Source organism: Microtus pennsylvanicus, chromosome 3, assembly GCF_037038515.1.
Source record: "Microtus pennsylvanicus isolate mMicPen1 chromosome 3, mMicPen1.hap1, whole genome shotgun sequence".
Classification (NCBI taxonomy): domain Eukaryota; kingdom Metazoa; phylum Chordata; class Mammalia; order Rodentia; family Cricetidae; genus Microtus; species Microtus pennsylvanicus.
The window spans coordinates 143,294,860-143,318,304 of record NC_134581.1 but is presented as its reverse complement, the minus strand read 5'-3'; the positions used below and the strand labels follow the sequence as shown (position 1 = coordinate 143,318,304).

Below are 23,445 nucleotides of genomic sequence, written 5' to 3'. Positions count from 1 at the left end.
CATAGCCTTTTAACCTGTGTGCTTATTTCTTGGAATCATTCCATTGGTTGGGAAAAAGAAAACTGAAGGCAGTGGTGGTGTACACCCTTAACCCCAGCACTCGGGAGGCAGAGAAGGCGGATCTCTGTGAGTTTGAGGCCAGCCTGGTCTACAGTGCGAGTTCCAGGGCAGCCAGGACTACACACAGAAAAATGAGAGAGAGAGAGAGAGAGAGAGAGAGAGAGAGAGAGAGAGAGAGAGAGAGAGAGAGAGAGAGAGAGAGACTGAAGAGATGATGCAGCACATCATCTAGGGTGGCCCTTCTGCTCTGCAGCTCCAAGCACTTCCTCACCCACATGCAGACCCATGGAGCAGAGATTTCTAAGCCAATGGAACTGGAGTGCAGAAATTGAATGCTTTGTTCTGATATAAATCTCCATATTTTGTAGATTACATGGGAAATATTTCAGACCCAAAACTTTGGGCTGCCTGGGCTAAAACAGAGAGGTGGGAAACAGGTGGATAATCAGTTTAGTAGCACTTGTGCCTTGCCGTTTAACCTGGCCTGTTCCCCAAAGTAGTGAGCCTTGTCATCATGGCTGAGGTAGAGAATGAAACAAGCCCAAGTTCATGGGCTCTGCCCCTCATCCAAAACTACCTTCCCCACGGTAAGCGAACTTAGTGTTGCCATTTCTTCCTAACCTCTGCCTGTTGACTCTCTCCATGACGCCGCTGTAAGACCCCAAGGTGCAAGAGTTGGGTCTTGGCCTTCTTTTGCCTGGCTACTAGGGCTCAAGGAATGCCAAGGCAGGTGTCAGATCCGAGATCCCGTCCAGCAGCTGTTAGCAGCTGGGTTCATGCGGATTTTATTAGAGGGTTGTTGCCCAGTGAGGCACAGAAGACTGGAGGGGAAGGGGCGTTGGCAAAGGGCAGGGCGGATTACCAGAGTCAGGAAGGAGAGCAGAGTCACCCGGGCTTAAGCAGCCTTCCAGATGTTTCCAGTCACGGGCTCTCTGTGCAGACAGGGCAGAAGCAGAAGCCCTAGTGAACAGATCCTGGAGCACAGCCAAGGACCTAAGTGGCTTTGTTCCTCGCCCCTTTGAGCAGCATTCTCCAAAGGAGGCCTGCTGCAGGAAGTTTTTGGAGCTTAATGTTCTCTTCCAGGCCAGCAGGGACCACATCTCACTGATTTAATAAAGGCCTGCTGGGCAGTGGTGCCAAACCACAGACAGGCTGCCTCCTAACAAGGACTGGCCAGTCTGCCCGTGCTCCTCGAAGAGACCAGAATCTGAACATTCTAAAACCTCATACATCGAAGTTGGAAGGGACTGAAAAGGACCTGATTAGGCTGTTTATTTTCATTGCAGGGGAAATTTATGATGCCTGGCGTGGCGTCAAGTGCTTGTAACCCCAGCACTTTAGAGGCTGAGACAGGAGGACTGCTGAGAGTTCAAGGCCAGCCTGAGCTACAAGAAACAAAAACGGGCTGGGGAGATGACTCAGTGGTCAAGGGCACTGCCTGCTTTTCTAGGGGACCTGGGTTTGATTCCTAGCACCCACGTGGTGACTCATTACCATCTGTAACTCCAGTTCTAAAGAATCCAGTGTCCTCTTCTGGTCATGGCATGCATATGGTACCCAGACATCCATGCAGGCAAAATGCCCATACACATAAGATAATTTTTTTAATCTAAAAATAAAAATAGCAGACAGAGCAAGGAAAAAGTGGGGAAAAGGAGGAAAGAAAGGAAATAGCCCTTGGTCCTGGAAATTGTCTATATGTGGGAAGCTTTGAAAATAAGATGGCACAGTTAGATTCTCTAGAATATCTTACAAAGTGGCCAGTGAGGTGGCTCAGTGGGTTAAAGCGCTCACTGTGCAAGCCTGACAACCTGAGTGTGATCCCCGGATCCCACAGGGAAGGAGAGAGCCAGTTCCTCAGACTTGCCCTCTTCACACATCGCCGCCAGCAGTCAGAAGGTCCTTACAGAGTGTTCCGTTAACACTGTAATGTAGCTCTCTGTAGACACAGAGGGCTGAAGAGATGCCTTAATGGTAAGCGTGCTTGTTGCTCTTGCAAAGGACCTGGGTTTCATTCTCAGCACCTCCGTGGTGGCTCATAAGCACCTGCAGCTGCATTTCGAGGGGATCTGATGCCCTCTTCTGACTTCCATGGGCACCAGGCACACATGTATGCACAGGTACACATGCATACATGCAGGCCAAACACTCATATACATAAGAAATAAACTACAAACCAGTCCTGGCAACATGCATCTATAATCCCCAGTGGCCTTTCCCGGCTACTTACAGTGTGCCAAGCTTCAGCTGCTCTTCATGACTCCTTCATAGCCTTAAAACCCATGTGCTGACCCCAAGGAGACAATTCTCAGAAGATTTGCCTCTACGTTGGTCTTTTCTTAAACGCAACAGGTTCTTCAGCACGAACTGACCAGAACCACAGATTCTTAATTCAGAATAGCTCACAGCTCCCATAGTCTTTGAGGAACTTTCAAACTTCCCTCTGATACCTCATGAGCTAGACCTCCACCATCCTCCCTGCTCTTAGTATTATCTTCTAAGTTCCTGTATATCTTAGGGTTTCTATTGCTACGATGAAACACCATGACCAAAAGCAAGTTGGGGAGGAGAGGGTTTATTTGGCTTACTCTTCCTCGTAGTCCATCACTGAAGGAAGTTGGGACAGGCATAGTACACATACATGAAGTGAAAATAAACAAACCTTTAAAAAAGAAAAAAATAAGCAAATGGTTTCTGGGTTTATTAGCAGGCAGGAAAACTATTTCTGGTAACAGTATTTTTCTTTCTTTTAATATATTATTATTATTAATTACTACTACTACTACTTTTGAGACAGGGTCTCAAATCCCAGGCTGTCCTCAAACTCATTATATCTAAGTATGACTTTGAGCTTTTTTTTTGAGACAAGATCTCACTATGAGCCTTTTGACTAGCCTGGAATTTGCAATGTACGCATGACTGGACTTGAACTCACAAAGATCTACCTGGATCTGCCTCCAGTGTTGGGATTAACCAGTTCTTTGTCCAGTGTTTGTGGTGCCAGCACTCTCTCAACAGAGCTTCACCCCACACCCTGTGTAGAGAATGAACATTAAGTGTTGCAAAAAAATGGCAACAAGGTGAGATGTGTGTTAATTAGCTGGGTTAAAGCATTACACAATTAGTGTGTGTGTGTGTGTGTGTGTGTGTGTCTGTGTACTTTAAAGCAACACATTGTGTATCTGAGTGATGGTGGTACACGCTTTTAATCCCAGCACTCAGGAGCCAGAGGGAGTCTGGCCAGCCTGGTTTACAAAGCAAGTACAGGACAACCAGAGCTGTTACACAGAGAAACACTGTTTCAAACAACAACAACAACAACAACAAAAAGCATCGCGTTGTAATAATAGATATATAAACTTACCTGGAAATTTAGAAAATAAGTTTTGGTTGAGGAAACAGAATGATAACTGTCCTTTTATTTCTACTTTATGAGTTTTCCAAGTTTTCTAAAATGCTGATACCTTTGTATAAATCATAGCTTTTAAAAGTTTTGTTTCTATTTATTGTGGCTATTAGTAAAAGGCTTGTTTTATTTACTTTACTTTTTATTCTTGACTTTTTGAAAGAATACAAATTAAATTTTTTAAAGATGTATGTGTTTTTATTTCCTGTGTAAAGAGTTTTGCCTGAATGTGTGTGTACCACCTGTGTGCAGTGCCCAAGAAGGCCAGAAGAGGGCAGTGGATCCCCTGGAAGTGACACTCAGAGGTTGAGCGCTGAGTGTGGGCACTAGGAATTGAGCCTGGGTTCTCTGGAGCAGCCAGTGCTCTTAACCACTGAGCATCTATCTCTTCAGTTCGTTTTTTTTTTTTTTTTTTTTTTTTTTTTTTAGCTTTTTGAGACAAATCTCTTAACTATGTAGCCCAAGTTGTCCTCAAACACACAGTCCTCCTGCCTCAGCTTGCTGGGCGCTGTGAATACAGGCATGTGACACCACACAAGCTTAAAAGGCATGTTCTTGAGAAGAGAGGCTGTTCCTGTAAGAAAGACAAAACTGGTTTGGGTATGAGTAGAAAATGTTCAAAGTATGGCAAATTGTTTACAAGCAGATATAGTTTTTATAAGTATGAAGCTTTGGGGGTTGGAGAGGTGGCTCAGAGGTTAAGAGCACTGGCTGCTCTTCCAGAGGACCCTTCCTGAGTTCAATTCCCAGCACCCACATGGTGGCTCACAACCATCTGTAATGAGATCTGGTGCCCTCTTCTGGCATGCAGACATACATGCAGGCAGAACATTGTATACATAATAAATAAATAAATAAATAAATAAACAAATAAATCTTTTTCAAAAGATGTATGAAGCTTCAAAGGGCTGAGAAAGAGGAAAAGAAGGACCAAAGACAATGGAATTTTTTTCAATTAGAAAGGGACATTCACGTTAGCTATTCCTTCCCCGGCATCAGATCAAGCTTTATGCAGAAACAAAAGATGGGTAAAATGTGTTGTTATAAGGCTAAAATAATAACAGGTGAAAAGGCTGGAACCAGAGTTCTAGTTTCTGTTTATTCTAGAATGAACAGTCTCACTCTGGTCCAGGCTGACCTTAAATTGGAGGTGATCCTCCTGCTTTGGTATCCTGAGTGCTGGGGTTCATGGCATATGCCACCATACCTGGATTGGAGGCTTTAAAAGAACAATCGAGACATAATTTATATATATGAGTTATCAAATTTTTTGTGAGACAGAGAAGGTCTTATTACAAAGCCTTGGGTTGCCTGGAACTCACTTGTAGACTAGGCTGGCCTTGAACTCACAGAGATCCACCTACCTCTACCTTCCAAGTGCTAGGATTAAAAGCTTGTACCACGATCCTGGGTAGTACATCATTTTGAAAAGAATAATTTAGTAGTTTTTCTTTATTCACACGGATGTGTAATCATCACCACTACCTAATTTTAGAAGATTCTCAACACTCAAAAAAAGAAACTATCATACCTCTGAGGAAGCATCCTCGTGTTTTCTCTGCCGCCACTTACCCTACTTCCTGCCTGTAGATTTCCCTGTTCTCAGCATTTCATGTAAGTGGGATCCTGCAGCCAAGCATGGTGGTGCAGACCTGTAACCCCAGCACTGGGGGTGAGGGGGTACAGGAAGAAGGAACAGGAGTTCAAGGTCATCCTCAGAAGCTAGCAAGTCTAAGGCCAGCCTGGGCTACTTGAGACCCCTCCCAAAAAAACAATAAGTACATAAGGTGAATCACATAATTTGTGACTTTCATATCTTGCTTTTTTCACTTAACATGTGTTCAAGGTTTACTCATGTTATAATAATGTTAACTCATTCCACTTTTATGATCATAGCTTTGTTGAAATATAATTCATATACCATTTGAAACACTCATTTTAAAGTGTACACACTGAAGGGTTTTAATATATTAATTGAGTTATGGAATTACAATTTTAGATTTTTTTGAAACAGGGTTTCTCTGTGTAGCCCTGACTGTCCTGGAACTCACTTTGTAGACCAGGATGACCTTGTACTCACAGGGATCCACCTGCTTCTCTCTCCACCACCACCAGGTTAATCACCAGGCACAATTTTAGAGCATTTTAATCACCTACAATACAAAAAAACAAGAACCCATAACCATCAGCAATCAAGCAGTTTCTCTCAAACCTTAGGCAAGCACCAATCTACTTTCAGTCCCTTACAGATTTGCCTATTCTAGATTCACTATGTGGTAGATTTACACAATTTGTAGTCTTTTATGACTAGTATTTTCAGGGGTCATTCATTTTGTAGCATGATTTAATGCTTCATATTCCATAATTTTTCTGTTCCTTATTAAGTCGACCCAATTTGAGTTGTTCCCTTTTTTTTTTAGCTATTATTTTATTGGTTTTTTTGAAATAGGATTTCTCTGTGTAACAGTTCTGGCTGTCCTGGAACTTGCTTTGTAGACCAGGCTGGCCCCGAATTCACTGAGATCCGCCTGCCTCTGCCTCCCAAGTGCTGGGATTAAAGACATGTGCCACTGGGGCTGGAGAGATGGCTCAGCAGTTAAGAGCATTGCCTGCTCTTCCAAAGGTCCTGAGTTCAATTCCCAGAAACCACATGGTGGCTCACAACCATCTGTAATGGGGTCTGGTGCCCTCTTCTGGCCTGCAGGCATACACAGACAGAATAATGTATACATAATAAATAAATAAATATTTAAAAAAAAAGACATGTGCCACTACTGCCTGGCTTTTTAAGCTATTATTAAAAATTGTATTTCTTTGGGTATAACTAAATGTAGAGTTGTAGTATCAGGAGGTAGCTATGTCTAGCCTCTGAGTACTCCCAGACTGCTTTTAAAGTGGCTGTGCTTCTTACAGGCCCACCAGTGATGTCTGAGGACTGGGATATCTACAGAGCCTCTCCAACATCTGTTCTGTTTTAGTCAGTGTTCGGTTGCTGTGAGGAGACACCATGACCACAGCAACTTTTACAAAGGAAAACATTTCATTGGGGCTGGCTTACAGTTCAGAGGTTCAGTCCATCATTGTCATGGCAGGAAGCATGGCAGCATGCAGGTAGACACGGTGCTGGAGAGGTAGCTGAGAGTTCTACATCTGGATCAGCAGGCAGCAGGAAGAGACAGTGAGCCACCAGTCCTGGCTTGAGCTTCTGAACTCCCCCCCCCAGTGACACAATTCCTCTAACAAGGCCACATGTCCTAACTGCTTCAAATAATGCCACTCCCTATGAACCTTTTGGAGATTTACATGTATGTTTTAGTGTGTGGTCTAAGGTAATGGAGATTTACACATATGTTTTCTTTTCAGTACTAGGGATTGAATCCAGGACCTCATGTGTGCTGAGATGCTCTGCCACTGAGATGCATACCCAGCCCTCCTTTTATATTGTGTTGGAGGAAAGGTCTCACTAAACTGTCCAGGCTGGTTGTGAACCCACTGTAACCCAGGCAGGCCTTCATGTGTGATTCCACTGTCTCCTCCTAAGTAGCTGGGATTGCAGACCTTCATCACCAGCACCAGCTCTTCTAGGAGTTTAAAGTTTTAGTTGTGTTTGGGCCTGTCATGCATTTTGAACTAACTTTTTACGTGATAAGAAGTAGAGGGTCCAGCACCAGTCATACTTTGTATGTGATTATTCTGCTGTCTTGGCACTATTGTTAAAAAAATGATTCCTGGGGGGTTGGAGAGATGGCTCAGAGGTTAAGAGCACTGGCTGCTCTTCCAGAGGTCCCGAGTTCAATTCCCAGCAACCACATGGTGGCTCACAACCATCTGTAATGAGATCTGGCACTGTATCCTGGAAAGTGTATATATAATAAATAAATTAATTTAAAAAAATGATTCCTGATCTTGCCAGTACTCTGAAGGCATAAGCAGGTGGATATCTGGGAGTCTGAGGCCAGCATGGTCTACAGTGCAAGTTCCAGGACAGCCAGAGCTGTTTAATAAAAAGACTCTATTTTAAGTAGAAATCCTAACGTGGGTGTGTTATGCAGGGTACGCAGGGTGGGCACTGGGGGTTGCTCGTGCACCACAGTGCACACGCAGAGGTCAGAGGGCAATTGTGGAATCAGATTTTTCCTTCCACCTTTATGAGGGTTCGAGGGATTGAACTCAGTCTGTCAGGCTTGCATAGCACACACCCACGTAGTGAGAAGACAGCTCACCTTCCCTAGATGATGTCTATCTTTTTGTTTTGTTTTGATTGTTTTGTTTTTCTAGACAGGGTCTCAGGCTCTTGCTGTCCTGGAACTCACTATGTAGATCAGAGATCTGCCTACCTCTGCCGCCTGTGTGCTGGGATTAAAGGCATGCACTGCCGCATCTGATAATATATGTCTATCTTAATACTAGTGCTAGTATCACATTGTCTTTCTTATTATAGGTTTATAATAAGCATTGAAATTGAAAAGTGTGACTCCTCCAGCTTTGTTCTTTCTCAAAATTGTCTTGGTTATTCTGTGCTCCCTACATTTCCCTATGTATTTTATCTATTTATTCATTTGTTTATTTTTGATACAGCATCTCACTTTGTAGCTCCGGCTGGCCTGGAATTTACAAGGTTGGCCTTGACCTCACAGAGATCTACTTACCTCTGCCTCTCAAGTACTGGGACTAAATTAAGGAGAAGCCACAACATCTGGCTTCCTATGAATTTTAGATCAGTTTGTTGATTTCCACAGATAATTTGGCTGGGATAATTTGGCTGGAATTTAGGTTAGTGGAGTATTGCGATCTTCATAGTAGTAAATATTACAATATACACCTATGTCTTCACTTCTATGTTACCTTTAATGTCTTTCAGCAATGCATAGTTGCCAATGTATAGCCTTACATTTCTTTTGCTTATTCCTTTAAAAATATTTTAAGTCAGACATAGAGGCTGATGCTAAGTCAGGCTCATGCCTCTAATTCTGGCACTTAGGAGGCTGAAGCAGAATTGCTTCAATTTCAAGGCTAAGACAGACTATATCGTGAGTTTGAGGTAAGCTTGTGGTACAGTAAGTAAATTATGATCACTGAATAACAATTTTAATTGAAAATAAGTTGAGTTTTGCCTTTGATTTTTCTAAGAAACTTATACAAAAAAGTTTACAGTTTGCTAAGACAGTATTTTAAGGTAAGTTTAAGGTAAGCACTTTAAGCCTAACCCTACAGGGACCATAAAGTTCTAGTCTAATTTCCAAGCTATGGCTGGAAAATGTAGGGCCAAGGCAGAATCGTCAATGGTCAGTGTAAGTCCCAAGTCCCAGTCTCTGGCCTCCATCTTTGGAGGCCCTGTCCCTGTGCCCAACAAGCCTTAACCCCTCCCCAGAGGAGGGTCAAGACAGCCCAGCAAAATCTTGACTAAACCTGAATATTTTTTAATTTGGTTTGTTGTGATTTGGCTTGATTGGGATTTTTGCGTCGGTAGAGAGCTCGCATTAGGAAAATTCCTAACATCTTGGAGGTCCCACCATGTAGGGTAGCCTTTCTATGTGGCCATAGGCCACGTGTCGAAAGCCCCCTAGTCCACAATGTGAGCTCTCCACGCCACGCTAAAACCGGCTCTTGGTGAGTCCCTTTTTCTTTTTCATTATCTTATAATGTCTTTATTCTTTTTTTTCTCAGTTTTTTTATTGATATTTATTGAGCTCTACAGTTTTCTCTGCTCCCCTCCCTGCCTCTCCCCTCCCCCCTTCAACCCTCTCCCAAGGTCCCCATGCTCCCAATTTACTAAGGAGATCTTGTCTTTTTATACTTTCTACATCCCGTGTAGATTAGATCTATGTAAGTCTCTCTTAGTGTTCGCATTGTTGTCTAGGTTCTCTGGGATTGTGGTTTGTAGGCTGGCTTTCTTTGCTTTATGTTTAAAAACCACCTATGAGTGAGTACATGTGATAACTGTCTTTCTGTGTCTGGGTTACTTCACTCAAAATAATGTTTTCTAGCTCTATCCATTTGCCTGCAAAATTCAAGCTGTCATTTTTTTCTGCTGTGTAGTACTCCATTGTGTAAATGTAACACATTTTCCTTATCCATTCTTTGGTCGAGGGGCATTTAGGTTGTTTTCAGGTTCTGGCTATGACAAACAAAGCTGCTATGAACATAGTTGAGCACATGTCCTTGTGGCACAATTGAGTATCCTTTGGATATATACCCCAAAGTGGTATTACTGGGTCTTGAGGAAGGTTGTTTCCTAATTTTCTGAGAAATCACCACACTGACATCCAAAGGGGCTGTACCAACTTGCATTCCCACCAGCAATGCAGGAGTGTTCCCTTTTCCCCATAACCTCTCCAGCATAAGTTGTCATCAGTGTTTTTGATCTTGGCCATTCTTACAGGTGTAAAATGGAATCTCAGAGTTGTTTTGATTTGCATTTCTCTGATGGCTAAGGATGCTGAGCATTTCCTTAAGTGTCTTTCAGCCATTTTAGATTCCTCTGTTGATAATTCTCTGTTTAGGTCTGTACTCCATTTTTTTATTGGATTATGTGATCTTTTGGTGTCCAATTTCTTGAGTTCTTTGTATATTTTGGAGATTAGACCTCTGTCTGATGTGGGGTTAGTGAAGATCTTTTCCCATTCTGTAGGCTGTCATTTTGTCTTGTTGACCATGTCCTTTGCTTACAGAAGCTTTTCAGTTTCAGGAGGTCACATTTATTAATTGTTTCTCTCAGTGTCTGTGCTACTGGGGTTATATTTAGGAAGTGTTTCCCTATGCCAATGTGTTCAAGTGTACTTCTCACTTTCTCTTCTATGAGTTTCAGTGTGGCTGGCTTTATGTTGAGGTCTTTGATCCATTTGAACTTGAGTTTTGTGCATGGTGATAGATACAGGTTCTATTTTCATTCTTCTACATGCTGATATCCAGTTATGCCAGCACCACTTGTTAAATATGCCTCATTTTTTCCATTTGATAGTTTTTGCTTCTTTGTCAAAGATCAAGTGTTTGAAGATTTGTGGATTGACATCCGGGTCTTCTGTTCGGTTCCATTGGTTCTCCTGTCTGTTCTTATGCCAATACCAGGCTGTTGTCAGTACTGTATCTCTGTAGTAGAGTTTGAAGTCAGGGATTGTGATGCCTCTTATATTGTACAGGATTGTTTTGCCTATCCTGGGTTTTTTGCTTTTCCTTATGAAGTTAAGTACCATTCTTTCGAGGTCTTTGAATAATTTTGCTGGGATTTTGATGGGCATTGTGTTGAATCTGTGAGTCCCTTTTTCTTGTCTATGATATAGTGTTTTGGGGGGACCCATTCGTACTTACTTTTGTCAATTATCAGACTCTTGTGGATGCCGTGGGTGTAATAGATTATTAAAAATTGCTGAGGATCCCTGGCGGTGGCAGTCAGCAGGCCCTGAGAGCAGCCGGTTCTAGACAGGGACGGCACATGAGACCTCGCGGCAGGTCTCTGAAGGTGGCTGGTCAGTGGTGAGCCATGTGGCGGCAGCAGGCAAGAGACAGACGGATAGACATACCATGCAGAGTGAGGTTGGATATTTATTTAGTGGTTTTGGAAGGGAAGGGAGAGGGGAGAAGAACAGAGAGGAAGAGAGAGAGAAAGAAAGAGAGAGAGAGGAGACCAAATTTCCCCTCCAAGAGCTGGAAAAGAGCGAAGACCTGCCTGCCTCAGGGGATGGGGGAGGGAGTGGGTGTGGCTTGTCTCTTAAAAAGATAGAACAGTCATTATAGTGGGCCCAAGCCAAGAGTTTGATCTCAGCTCAGCAACTAGATGGGCAAGACTGGTCTGAGACAGACTTTGTTTGCTTTAGGGACGCCTAGCATTCAATTTCCCTGACCCCGTTAGGCCTAAGAGCTATTTTAGCAGATGCGCTGTAATAGACTTAGGCCACGCGGTTGGACATGGACTTTAAAATAGGCACTTGCAGTTCAACGCCAGATCTGCTGTCACCCCTAGGATGCCTCTTACAAAATCTTTATAAATTGGGGCTGTCCAATACAAATTGACAGAGCTTACATATGTCCATGGTTTTTTGGCTCTGCGCTCTCACCCTTCCCTTAGTAGCCAGTGTCTTGCGGCACTGGTCTTGGTAGCTAAGGCCGCAATGCCTCCAAATTCCCGGCCATCCGGGACAATTCCAGCTGGACAATGCAGCCAGAGGCACTGGCCCCTCCCCTCCTCCCTCAAGCCCACACTACCCAACCCCCTTCTAGGGAGCAACATTCTCCACATTTCTCTCCTTCCCTGTCTACCCCCTCCCTGCTAATCTGGAAGTTCAAGGTCAACTTCCACCTTACCCACCTTCCTCCTCTCCTCCCCCTCTTACCTCATCTCCCCACCCTTGGACCCCTTCTGCGCACTGGGGAAGCCCCTCCCAATTCTCCCCAGTCTCCTCTTGTACCAGATCCCACCATAACTCTGCCCTTCTCTGCCCTCTCTGGGAGGTGGCAGAAGTCAATGGCATTATGAAAGTTCATGTTCCCTTTTCTCTTCCAGAGCTCTCTCAGATAGATCTCTCGGCTAGGTTCCTTTTCTACAAATCCTTCTGCTTATATCAAAGAGTTTTGTTATTTGTCCCAGACCTACAATCTAACTTGGCATGACTATTACGTCATCCAAGCTTCTACTCTCACTCCTGAAGAGTGAAATAGAATTCAGGTAGCAGCTAGGCAATATGCAGACCAGACTCTTTTGATAGAGAGTACGGTCCCTGTGGGAGAAGTGGCTGTGCAGGCCAACCTGGTCAAAGCGGCCAACAGAGGCGGGATATCATGGTTCGTTGTCTCCTTCAGGGTATGGAAATGGTCTCTGAAAAAGTAGTTAATTTTGACAAACGCTGAGAGGTTACACAGCTAGCAGATGAAATCCAGCTGTTTTTTAAAATCAGTTACAAGGGACCATGGTCCAATATACCAGGCCCTCATGTCATCCATGTTGAACTCTTGTCATCTTAGCCTTTGGTCTGACTCAGTTCTTTACTAACTTGAGGACTGGAGGGTGGTGCCAACTTCTTCCGGCTGCCCCCTTGGGGCTGTATGTAGGTAGGCAGTCAGAACTTTCCATAACCCTCATTCCACTCGGCCTTGTGTAATCTAGAGTGGTTAAGGCACCTGGGAGAGAGAACGCAAAGACACAGAGCATGACATCACAACTTTCCACATCCTTTGGCCTGAGCACCCCAGGGACAGGGCGGCCTTCTGAGTCCTTCCCGTATCTCCTCCAATGCCACTGAGGGTTTGCCACCCGAAGCTGAATAGCTCCCCTCTTATCAAGCTGCTGGAAAGATCCTTGGGCTTGCTGAAGTAAATGATTAGCTCGAAGATTAAAAACACAGCCTGTGCCTTGGAGCTGGGGTGTACCCTGTGGGGGTTGTGCGCCGAAGCCCTGGGAGCCAAACAATGGAAGGAAAGGAAACCACCCAGTGGCCACTGCATTTTCCTTCAAGGCTAAGTCTGAGCAGACCTCTCCTGGCAAGGGATAGTTGTACAGTTGTCCCCAGGATAGGAGGCAGTGTTTCTTCAAATGCTTTTCAAACTATACTTATATGTACCTGAGATTTTGGACGAAACAGAGGCGTGAGAAGGAGCAGATCTTAGAAGGCTTGAACACCAACCGGAGCTTGGATTCCCCCCACCCCACAAGAGACAGGATTGAACTTTGGATAGCTCTCCTTGACTGCTGAGTGGGTTGGATGAGATCAGACATGTTTGGGGTGGTATGGTTGTAGACTTGTGTGGGTTTGACTCGAAGGCCTACCAGCGGAATGTCGCAACAAGGCCTGAAGTGGGGAATGTTGCTGGAATCCTAGAGGTCAGACTCTAGGGATCCTGACAAATCTGACTCCAAAACAGAGAAACTGTGAAAGGCAGGAAAGGAATTTCCATCAGCGTAACTATACTAGGAAGACAAGGCGGGCAATGTCTTCAGCCCTGGTATTAGAGGTGCTCGCTCCTGGATTATGTTCGAAAGGGTCAGAATCCAGAGCAAGAGGAGTGCATTTAATCAACCTTGGTCCAACTGTGGTCTGGTTGATCATTATCTCAGGGTTGGTCTGGCAGGCCTTGTTCAGTTGCCTGGGGTAGGGGTGGCTTTGATCCTTGTCACAGATGTTTATGGGGGCTGTGTTCCTGGAATCCACCAGATTGTGAGAGAATGACTGGGTGCAAAGGAAACAGGTGCACAAAGGGGGCATCGACCAAACTTTCCTTCTGTCTTTTTAGTTAGCCCATTGCACACCTGGAGGGCCAAGGGAAGAGTCAATGCTTTTAGCAAACCGCCCTTTAAGCCTTTGTTCAACAGGGGCCAGATGGAGAGGCCAGTCTCACCCTGGATTTGGGGAAGAAGGGTCCCGGGTGCTTGTGGAGGAGAACCAGCAGAATGCTTGCTCTGAGAGCAGGAATCAGAGACACTTTACTCAGAAGTGGGGAATGACGGCCAAAATTCTCTTAGAAAACTCACTTGGCTAAAGCTTAACCCATTCATAACCTATCCCAAAGTCCCCGTCAGTGGCCATTCAGGTTCTCCCCATTACCTCTAGAGAAGGGGGTTCCAGATTACTGTTTGTCACCCCCACAGACACGTAAACAGCAGCCTAGGTACAGGGAGAGACCAGCGAGTACAGGCCTTGTGGAGCAACATTAGGCTTTTAGAACCAATGCACAGGGAGAGAGACAAATTTGGACTGCACAAGAGGTGCTGGCAGGGGTGTGGGGGGACAGGACAAGGCCAGAAGGGGCTGGAGAGGTGGTTCAGCAGTTAAGAGCATTTGTTGCTCTTACAGAGAACTGAGTCCGATTCCCGGCACCCACATGATGGCTCACAACCATCCATAATGCTAGTTCCAGAGGATCTGTTGCTCTTTTCTCACCTCTGCAAGCACATGCAGGCAAGACACTCATATGCATAAAATAAGTCTTTAAAAATCCCAGCCGGGCGGTGGTGGTGCACGCCATTCATCCCAGCCCTTGGGAGGCAGAAGCAGGTGGATCTCTGTGAGTTTGAGGCCAGCCTGGTTTACCGAGTGAGTTCCAGGACAGGCTCCAAAGCTACACAGAGAAACCCTGTCTGGAAAAACCAAAATAAATAAGTAAATAAATGAATAAATAAAAACCCAAAGAACCCTTGTTTTTAAACAAGAAAACAACAAGCACCACAAGAGCCATCTTTTATTGAGCACCTGCTTTGTGCCAGGCACTTTCTGTACATCTGTGCTTGTTATTAAAATGGCCTCGGAGGTAGGCATCGTCATCACTTTCACAGAGGCTCAGCAGGGTTGAGCGGCTTATTCAAGGTCGCCCAGCTGATTGGCAAATAAAGACCAACTGGGGAAGTAGCTCACTGGAAGAGAGCTTGCTTAGTATGCTTGGGGCTCTGGGTTCTGTCTTCAACACCGCCAATGAAAAGGGACAAAAGAATTGGCACTGGAGAAGGACATCTGTGGGAACCCTGAAGCTCAGGGCTTCTCACCCAGGCACAGGCGCTGTTGTCAGATCCACTGAGGGAAGCTGAGAGGTGGTCCTCGGGGTCCACCTTCTCTGGCAAGCCGCTCCCCCAGACTTAGCCAGAGTCAGGAAAACCTGACTGGAATTGATCTTAGAACAGGAGAATTTCTGAGATGAAAGACCTTCCCGATACAGGTGTTGGCAGGAGTCAGTGTAATGCCATTCATGTGCCAAACACATCACGACCAGAGGCCACACCTGAGCATGTGTGCAGAGTGAGACAGCTATGTAATTTTTTTTTCTTCTTTGAAACAGGGTTTCTCTGTGTAGCCCTGGCTGTCCTGGAACTCATTCTGTAGAACAGGATGGCCTTGGGTTCACAGAGATCCACCTGCCTCTGCCTCCCGAGTACTGGGATTAAAGGCATGTGCCACCACCCGGCTGACAGTTAAGTAATTGTTAAGGGCTGTTTATTTCCTTTTACAACATGACCTAGGGATTGAATTTAGGTTGTCAGGCTCGCCAGTAAGTGCCTTCACCTACTGGAGTCACCTTCTCAGGCCTGCTCTAGTGTTTTGAATCCTTAAACTTGGCTGGCGTCCTCCGAGGGAAACCATCTGGGAAGGGGCTAGCTCAAGAATCGAAGTCTTGAGTTTGCCCCTGGATCCTCTTCTCTCTAGGCTTATCCAGCCACAGGGATATTCCGTTCATTCTGTGGATTAGAGACCCCACGGTGGCGCTCTCTCTCTCTCTCTCTCTCTCTCTCTCTCTCTCTCTCTCACACACACACACACACACACACACATACGCACACGCACACACACACAGACAGACATAAGTATGTGCACACATACACATAGACACAGGTTCTTGAATTAAGGCATTGAGTCCGGCCTGCATGGCCCTGCAAATCTGCCCACTAGGCACTTGCAGCCCAGGGCTGGGTCCAAGGTTGAGTTCAGAATATACACAAACAGGTTAGTGCAGTGTTGAGTCTGTTCACAGAGACAATTAGTTCAGGCTGAGCCCAGCTCTCCTGCTGCCTGGGAAGAGACCTTTTGCTTCCTTGTCAGCTGGCCAAACCAAACGTCTGTATCTTTTCTTCCCCAGATGGAGTAGGACCAGGTCAATCACTGTTCAGGTGTGTGTTAGCAGCTCAGGGCCTCGCTGCTGTCGTCAAGAAGATACACTTTCTTTTTTTGTTTTGTTTGTTTTTTTTCCAAGACGGGGTTTCTCTGTGTAGCCCTGGCTTGTCCTGGAACTCATTCTGTAGAACAGGATGGCCTTTAACTCGGAGATCTGCCTACCTCTGCTTCCCAAGTGCCAGGATTAAAGGCAGGTGCCACCACCGCCCAGCTAAAGGTACACTTTCTAAATATGGTAGGAAACTATTTGGGAACTTTCAAAGAGAATCGGTTCCTCATCTCAGAGGACAAAGGCCAGGGGGAGAAGAGGTTTCTCTGTGTGCTTTTAAAACCAGACCCTGTGTAACAGAAAGAACAGACCTCTGTCCTGAGTTCTCTGGCCTCCGACCCAGGGAAGAGGTTTTTGAAGACTGGAGTCAATGTCGGGGTGGGGTGGGGCTGTTAGGATTGTGCACTGGGGCAGGGGGTTGTTCCAGCACTTCCAACTGTTGGCTGGAGCACTTTTAAGTCAGTGCCCACTTCCTAGGAGGAACATAAGTGGGAACTTCCTGAGGGTGCACCATTTAGGTATGGTAAAGGATTAAAACTCTGCATGAAGGCTGGGATTAGGGCTGTGGGATTCCTACTAGGTCTCGAAGTGGGTCAGGACGCCCAGGTGAAATATGCGACCTCATCCAGGTCAACCGGGTAATCCGTGAGCAGCACCGGTGTCTTGTCAAAAAGTTCACCCTTGTAGCTGCGCCACTTGCCGGCGGGCAGATAGACGTCACGCTCCTGCTTACCAGGCTCCAGCACCGGCGCCACCAGCAGCGTATCCCCGATAAGGAACTGCGAGTCGATGCGGTGAGCCGTTTCATCCCCCGGTGCGATCCACCATAGGGGGCGCACGATGGGGTCACCAGTGTCGGTGACCTCACCAGCGAGCTCGAGCAGCAGTGGTGCCACGAGTGAGGCGCGCAGAGCGGCGAACTTGTGTGCGATGGCTACCACTTCTGCGTCGTACTGCCAGGGCGGGATTGAAAACTGCATGGCAGGCATGAAGGCCGCCACCTCCAGCCAGCGCACGTAGAGTTCGCGCTCCGGCCCCAGCCCATCCTGGCGGCCGGCTGTGCGCTCTGGCACCGCGTTACCACCCACCATATCGGGCAGGATGAACGGATAGCCCAGCATACTGACCGTGAGCACGGCAGGGATAAGAGAGCGCAGCCCCAGGTCGTAGCCCCATACCGAGTCGCGGTCCACCAGGCGGAAGAAACAGGAGATGTTTTGTGACTGGTACCCGACGCGGACCTCGGCTAGCGAGAAGAAGGGCAGCGCCATCTCGGTGTACCGTCTGCTCCACACACTGGGGTCGGGCAGAGGCCTGTAGGTGCTGAAGTCCCGGGGCAGGTAGCTGACCTCACCCGCATCGAACTTAAAGGATTCCACGTTGTAGCGTGAGCGCAGGCGCCGTAGATGTCCCTGGAACCAGTCTCGGGCCTCTGGGCGCGTGAAGTCCAGCACTGCTCCAATGCCGTTCCACCAGCGCACCAGCGCTGGCAGCCGGCCCGTGGGCTCGCGCACGAACAGCTCACGCTCCACGCCCTCGCCGAAGCGCGACGAGTTGTAGTTGACAAACGGATGCACCCAAAGTGTGACGCGGAATCCAGCCTCTCGCAGGCGGTGGAACATGTCAGTGGCATTGGGGAACTTGCCCTCGTCGAAATCGAAGTCGCCATAGGCGGGTGTGTACATGTCATCGATTTCCAGGTGGCTGCTGTTGAAGCGGTGCTGACGGATCTGCTGGGCGAATTGCAGCACCTTGTTCTGGTCCACGGCGCGCCCATACAGCGCCCACGTGGACCAAATGGGGTCTCGGAAGGCCTCTGCTGCTGGTACCCTGGATGGCTTGTTGAAGTAACGCCGAACCATGTACTTATGGATGGAGGTGACATCTGAGCCCACGCACACGCGATAGCTAAGCTCTGGCGCTGCAGTACGGCCAGCTGGTGGCTTGTAAGACGTGTCATGGTAGCGTGCCTGCAGCCGCATCGAACGCTCCGTGCTGTTCCAACCCAGGTGGAAGGGCACGGAGTCATTAACTTTGATGGCGGCCGCGCGTGAAGATAACCAGTAGCGCTCGAGGATGCCCCCGAAGGCGGCGTCAGAAGAGTAGACGTCGCTCGTGACAAATGGCTGCGGCTCCTGCTGGCCATCCAGGCGGATAGGCCAGTGTTGCGTCCTCATCTCTGCGCCGCCATACCAGTGTGCCGCAGCATCTCCCAGAAACATGGCGTGCTCCACAGCACGCCCCGGTGTAGCTTCCTCCCAGCGCACACGGTAGCACATGACAGTGTCCTTGGGTTTTACAGTCTGGATGAAGAAGTACAACGGGCGCTCGTCGACCGTTCGGGAGCAGCCAAGCCGGGCACCTTCCCGGCTACAGGAGTCCAGGTCCAGCTCACCTGAACGGAAGGCCAGGCGGAAGACTTGCTCACCCTTCTGGTTACGGATGGAGAAGCCGCCAGGATTGAGGTCCAGCAGCTCTGCGCGCAGGCGTTCGGCTTTGCGTAGCGAGGCGCTGTAGTAACACCAGGCCACAACCGCCGCCAGCACCAGCAGTAGTCCCAACACCGCCGAGCCCAGCAGAGGCCTCAGTTCTTTGGTGGGCTTGGGTTTGGCAGGTGAAAAATTGTCAGGCAGGAAAGTGTACATGGCTGCTGCTGGGGTGACTTCGAGGCTTTTAGGGCCTGCGTTGCTACTAGGTCGGTGTCGCCGGTAGGCCTGGCTCTTCTCCCCAAGGTTCTGGGACATTAGTCCCCAGCTAAGGGAGGAACCACCGCACCATGCCCATCTGAATCTGGCCTGCTGGAGTCTGCAAAGGGGAGAGAGAGGACACTGAGCTTTCTCTTCCAGCGTATTTCCATTTCTGCAGCCTAGTAGAGGGGCCTAAGAGCTTGACAAACGGCAAAGGCGGGGTCTTGTCCAGGACAGTCGGTGGCTTACCCTCTTTCCTCTCAGGCCCCACTGCTTGCCAAATCGGTGAGAACTCTGTGAATGGGGAGAACAGTGTGAATTGGAGCATGCTTCTTCTGCCTTTTCCCTGAGAAGCGGGGCTCTGTCCAGGATCACAGCGGAAGCAGGCAGCCCCTGAAGAAGGAGCACTCAAGAAGCCCTGGCTAAGAAGAGGGCCTACTCTATCACATGTGAGGCCACGGTAAGAGGGGGCAGATGGTCCAGCCAATCCCTTGAGACCTTTAACAGGGCAGCCAGTATGCTGGCTTCCCTGTCTCTAGGGAGGCAATGACAAGAGGGACGGGGACAGCTCTGTCATGGAATTTGATCTTGAGTCCAGCTAGATAGCTATCTGGAAATTAAAGAGAGCACTCACAGAGACTGGTTTGGAGGAGGGTGGGCCTGGAGTCCAGCATTAGGACTGGGGCAGGAGCTTGGCCAAGGATCTTGCTTCTCTGATCGGCCCCTCTTTGCCCACAATCTCTACCTGGCTCTAAGCCACTACCATCAAGCCCATTTCTCTGCTCATCTCTCTTCTCTGCTCCCAGGAGAGCAAGCAAGCTTTGTACTCAAGGCTCAAGACCTGATGGGGTTCCGGTTACATTTCTATGCAGTCCAGACAAGTGGCCCTGACTTTGGGTTCCTTCTGTCCTAACTTCTGGACAGCTGGAATTACAAGCATACGTCACCACATTTGAGCTCAGTTCCTCTCTGATTCCATGTAGAGCCAGGCCTATCCCAAGCCTACCAAGCTCATTCCCGAGCCTAAACCCTCAAGTCACCTCCTTTGGGAGATTTCAGCCATCTAGCCTGATAACCTCTTCCTTAGCCTATCAGCTCTTCAGGGAACAAGTACCCATCACCACACATAGAAATGTTCACATGAGAGATGGCTCGGTGGTTAAGAGCACTGACTGCTTTTCTAGAGGACCCGGGTTCAATTCCCAGCACCCATATGGCAGCTCACAGCTGTCTGAAGATCCAGTTCCAGGGGATCTGACACCTTCACACCAATGCACATAAAATAAAGTTAAACAAACCATAAAAATATTTAAAAAATAAAAAATAAATGTTCACATGATATGTCTGCAGGAAAATTTAGGCTTGGGGGACAGTTTGTCTCACCCTTCTGCTAAGGCCACTAAGTCTTCCTGTCTCAACCCTCAAGGGCAGAGTCCAACAAAGAAGCAGCACCTGCTACATGCAAACACAGGCAGACAGACACACTACCAGCCAGAGGGTTGCTGAACTCCCCAGCTGGGGAGGGGGGGAGAGACTGGCAGATGGTAATTATCCGCTTCCCAGATGCCAATGTCTGTCTGTCTGTCTCCAGTGACTTCCAAGGGGAAAAACTATCCAGGCTCTTCTACTCACCCAGCTCTCCCAGGGGCAGGAGAGTACTTAACTTCCAGGGGATCCAGGGTTCGAATCCCACCACTCACACAGCTGCTCACGACTGTCTGTAACTCCAGTCCCAAGGGATCTGATGCCCTTTTCTGGCTTCTGCAAACATGGTGCACATACAGTCTGGCAAATACCCATACACACAAAATAAAAATAAACGAGTCTTAAAAACAAAGTCAGGTGCAGAGCAGAATGTTGACCCTGGAAGACAATGCTCAGCGTCATTCTTCTCTTTTATTTTTTTCCTCTCTTTTTTGTTTCTTTTGAGACAGGGTTTCTCTGTGTAACAGTCCTAGCTGTCCTGGAACTCTCTTTGTAGACCAGGCTGGCCTGAGAGATGCACCTGCCTCTGCCTCCCTCTGCTGGGATTACAATTTTTATCCCCCACAATCTTTCATCTCTCCAATCACTGCCCAACCCCAGCCTGGAAGAGCCTCTTATTTCCTCTCTGCCTACACAAGTTAGAGCGCCCTAGCCTCCCGGAGGGAGCACTGTTGATCCTCTTACAAATCTAAGTGGAACCAAGGCTACATTTTGGGTACTAAGGGATTAAAGGAGAGGGGCTGGTTCGAAACAGGAAAGTCTCCCTCAACTTCAAAACATCCATATTAAGTTGGCCTTCTCTTATGACCCCTGGAGGCCTGAAAAGCTCACTTTGATGGCCTCAAAGGCCCTTTCAACACTTGGGTTCTGAGAAACAATGTTTAGAATTATTAGGTTCTTTGATAAAGGAGCCCACAGATTTAAGTACCCACTTTGATGGGGCCTCACTGTGTTCTTCCAGAGGAACCAGTAGTATCTGATACCATTAACACGGTGAGCTATTGTGTCCCTTTTACAGACGGGAAAACAGGGCTTGTCAGTAATCACCCAGATAACGACTCTCCTGGGATCCGAAATCCTGCCTCCACCTTCCATAATGAGAGATGGGCGTGGACCAGTGAGGCCGGTCTTCTCAAGGGCTGCTGTAGCTTCTGCTTGCCGCAGGCAGATCAGGAAGATGTTAGGGGGCGAAAGGGGCAATTTAATGGCATCTGGTATTGCAGCTGTCGGGGAGGAACTCTGTGGTTCCAATCTTAGTGGCGTTCAAGACCCCTGTAATCTGTCGCGTCTGCCATCTGGCCAAACACAGGCTAAAGCTAGCAGGTGGGATGGGCCTCCCTATAGGCTCAGCCTAAGAAGCCTCTTCCCGCTCGCTTCACACTCAACCGCAGATTTGGCTGCAAGCCCCTAGCTTACAGTTTAAGGGCGAGGACCCAGCTCAGCCCAACTGAGCCACTTAAGGCCGAGTCCTTTGTCGGACACTATTGGGAGAGGAGTGGAAATGTCAAAGGTAATTCGATCCTGCCCATCTCCCTCCCCTGCTCAGGGACAGGATCCGCAAGGATCAAGTGACTGCACCCCACACAGCCTGGAATACTTCACACCCACCCTTGGCGCCACACCCAACACGGCCCAAAGGGGCAGAGGAAGGTCAAAGGACCGGTCGCCCGCTGGGAACCGCTGGCCTAAGGAGGGGCTCAGGTGTCCAGGGTCGCTCTACCAACGAGAGAAAGTTCAGGAACTGTGCTCCTCAGGCAGCTCGGCACCCTTCGGCCTCAACGTCTTCCCACTGGGCTCACTCACCGCACTGACCACCACACGTAAGAAGGGGAGAAGCGATCCACCGGCAGATTCTCTCCACGCTAGCAGAAGTTGAGCAGCCACAGACCCTGCGGGTTGCTGCTAGCTGGGCAATGTTGAGCCCCTCCTGCGCCCCGCCCTCGGGCTACCCGGCCACGCCCAGTCGTCCAATGTGGCTTCAGGCCTGGGACTCCAGCCCCACCCCTGTCGCCCGGCCCCTCCCCCCACAGTCTCTTGAAGCTCCGAGGGCCTTGCCGGAACTTTCTTCACACCGCCCGAGCTCTGCCCTTTGGGCCCGCCTTTAGATTGGTGCCTCGGGTTCCACCTCCCGCCTCAAGCACCGCCCAGCAATGAGCTGGCCACCCGCTAGCCTGATTTATCCCCAGGCCTTATGGGAGATGTAGTTCTAAAGGAAGAAGGAGTTGCTGAATGTTGGGGTTCTTGCAACTCCAGACTAGGCTTGCTATGTGTATGAGGGCACCTCAAGGTGAGGGGCAGAGGTAGCTGTGGTGGTTTGAGGATGACTCCCATAGGCTCAAATATTGTGACTGCATAGGTACCTTAGGTACCTAGGTACTGTTTGATAGGATTACAAGGATTAGGGGGCATGACTTTGTTGGAGTAAGAACGGCCTTGTTGGCGGAAGTGTGCCACTCGGGGCGGGCTTTGAGGTTTCAAAAGCCCATTCCAAGCCTTGAGTCTTTCTGATTGTAGCCCAGAAAGTCTCATCAGAACTCTCAGCTACTTCTCCAGCTCCATGTCTGCCTGTTGCCATGCTTCCCCAATGATAATGGACTAACCTCTGAAACTGTAAGCAAGCCTCCAATTAAATGCTTTCTCTAATAAGAGTTGCTGTGGTCATGGTGTCTCTTCCCAGCGGTCTTTGGGAATCCATCATTCCCTCTAAATTTGGGCAGATGGATACTTTAACGAACTAGTGCAGGGCAAGGGATGGGAAGCAGGCAAAGGCACTTGCCACCGTCAGCTGACCCAAGTTTGATCCCTGGAACCCACGGAGTGGAAGGAGAGAGCTGACTCCACACGGCACATATAATAAGTGGAAGAACAGGTATCACAATTCCTACTGCTCACCACTAATACCCCAGTCACAAGCTTCACAGGGGGAAGACCCAAACAGCCCGTGTTCTAAGCCTTCAGTTCTCACGGGACCAGACCAACTATGTCCCTGTTTCTGCTCAGTGTGTGGCAGTGCCCACTCTCTGACCCATAACGTGTAGCTCCTGCTCTCAGTGACAACCTTAGTTAGAAAGGTCTGTGCTGGCTGGGAGATAATGGCACACTCCTTTAATACCGGCACTCAGGAGGTAGACACAGGTGGATCTCCATGAGTTCAAGGCCAGTCTGGTC

At 48.1% G+C, this 23,445-nt stretch overlaps 1 protein-coding gene across 5 annotated transcripts; it reads right to left on the bottom strand.

The window, feature by feature from the left end:
* Window positions 1-14,619: 14,619 nt before the first annotated feature.
* Window positions 14,620-22,467, bottom strand: Myorg (myogenesis regulating glycosidase). Of its 5 annotated transcripts, none has more exons than XM_075967478.1 (4): window positions 22,081-22,354; window positions 20,425-20,577; window positions 19,042-19,086; window positions 14,620-18,910 (listed from the first exon to the last, which is right to left on the bottom strand). In XM_075967478.1, the coding sequence occupies exon 4, from the start codon at window positions 18,847-18,849 to the stop codon at window positions 16,699-16,701; it is 2,151 nt and encodes a 716-aa protein (XP_075823593.1). In that variant the 5' UTR covers window positions 18,850-18,910; window positions 19,042-19,086; window positions 20,425-20,577; window positions 22,081-22,354; the 3' UTR covers window positions 14,620-16,698. The 5 variants fall into 5 exon arrangements, with proteins under 5 accessions (XP_075823593.1, XP_075823594.1, XP_075823595.1 ...); XM_075967479.1 differs by having other exon boundaries at window positions 20,425-20,655; window positions 22,081-22,192; XM_075967480.1 differs by having other exon boundaries at window positions 20,425-20,553; window positions 22,081-22,192.
* Window positions 22,468-23,445: the final 978 nt, after the last annotated feature.

Coding starts and splice junctions, on each gene's coding strand:
- Myorg (XM_075967481.1), bottom strand. CDS start 18,849: ATGTCCCAGAACCTTGGGGAGAAGAGCCAGGCCTACCGGCGACACCGA.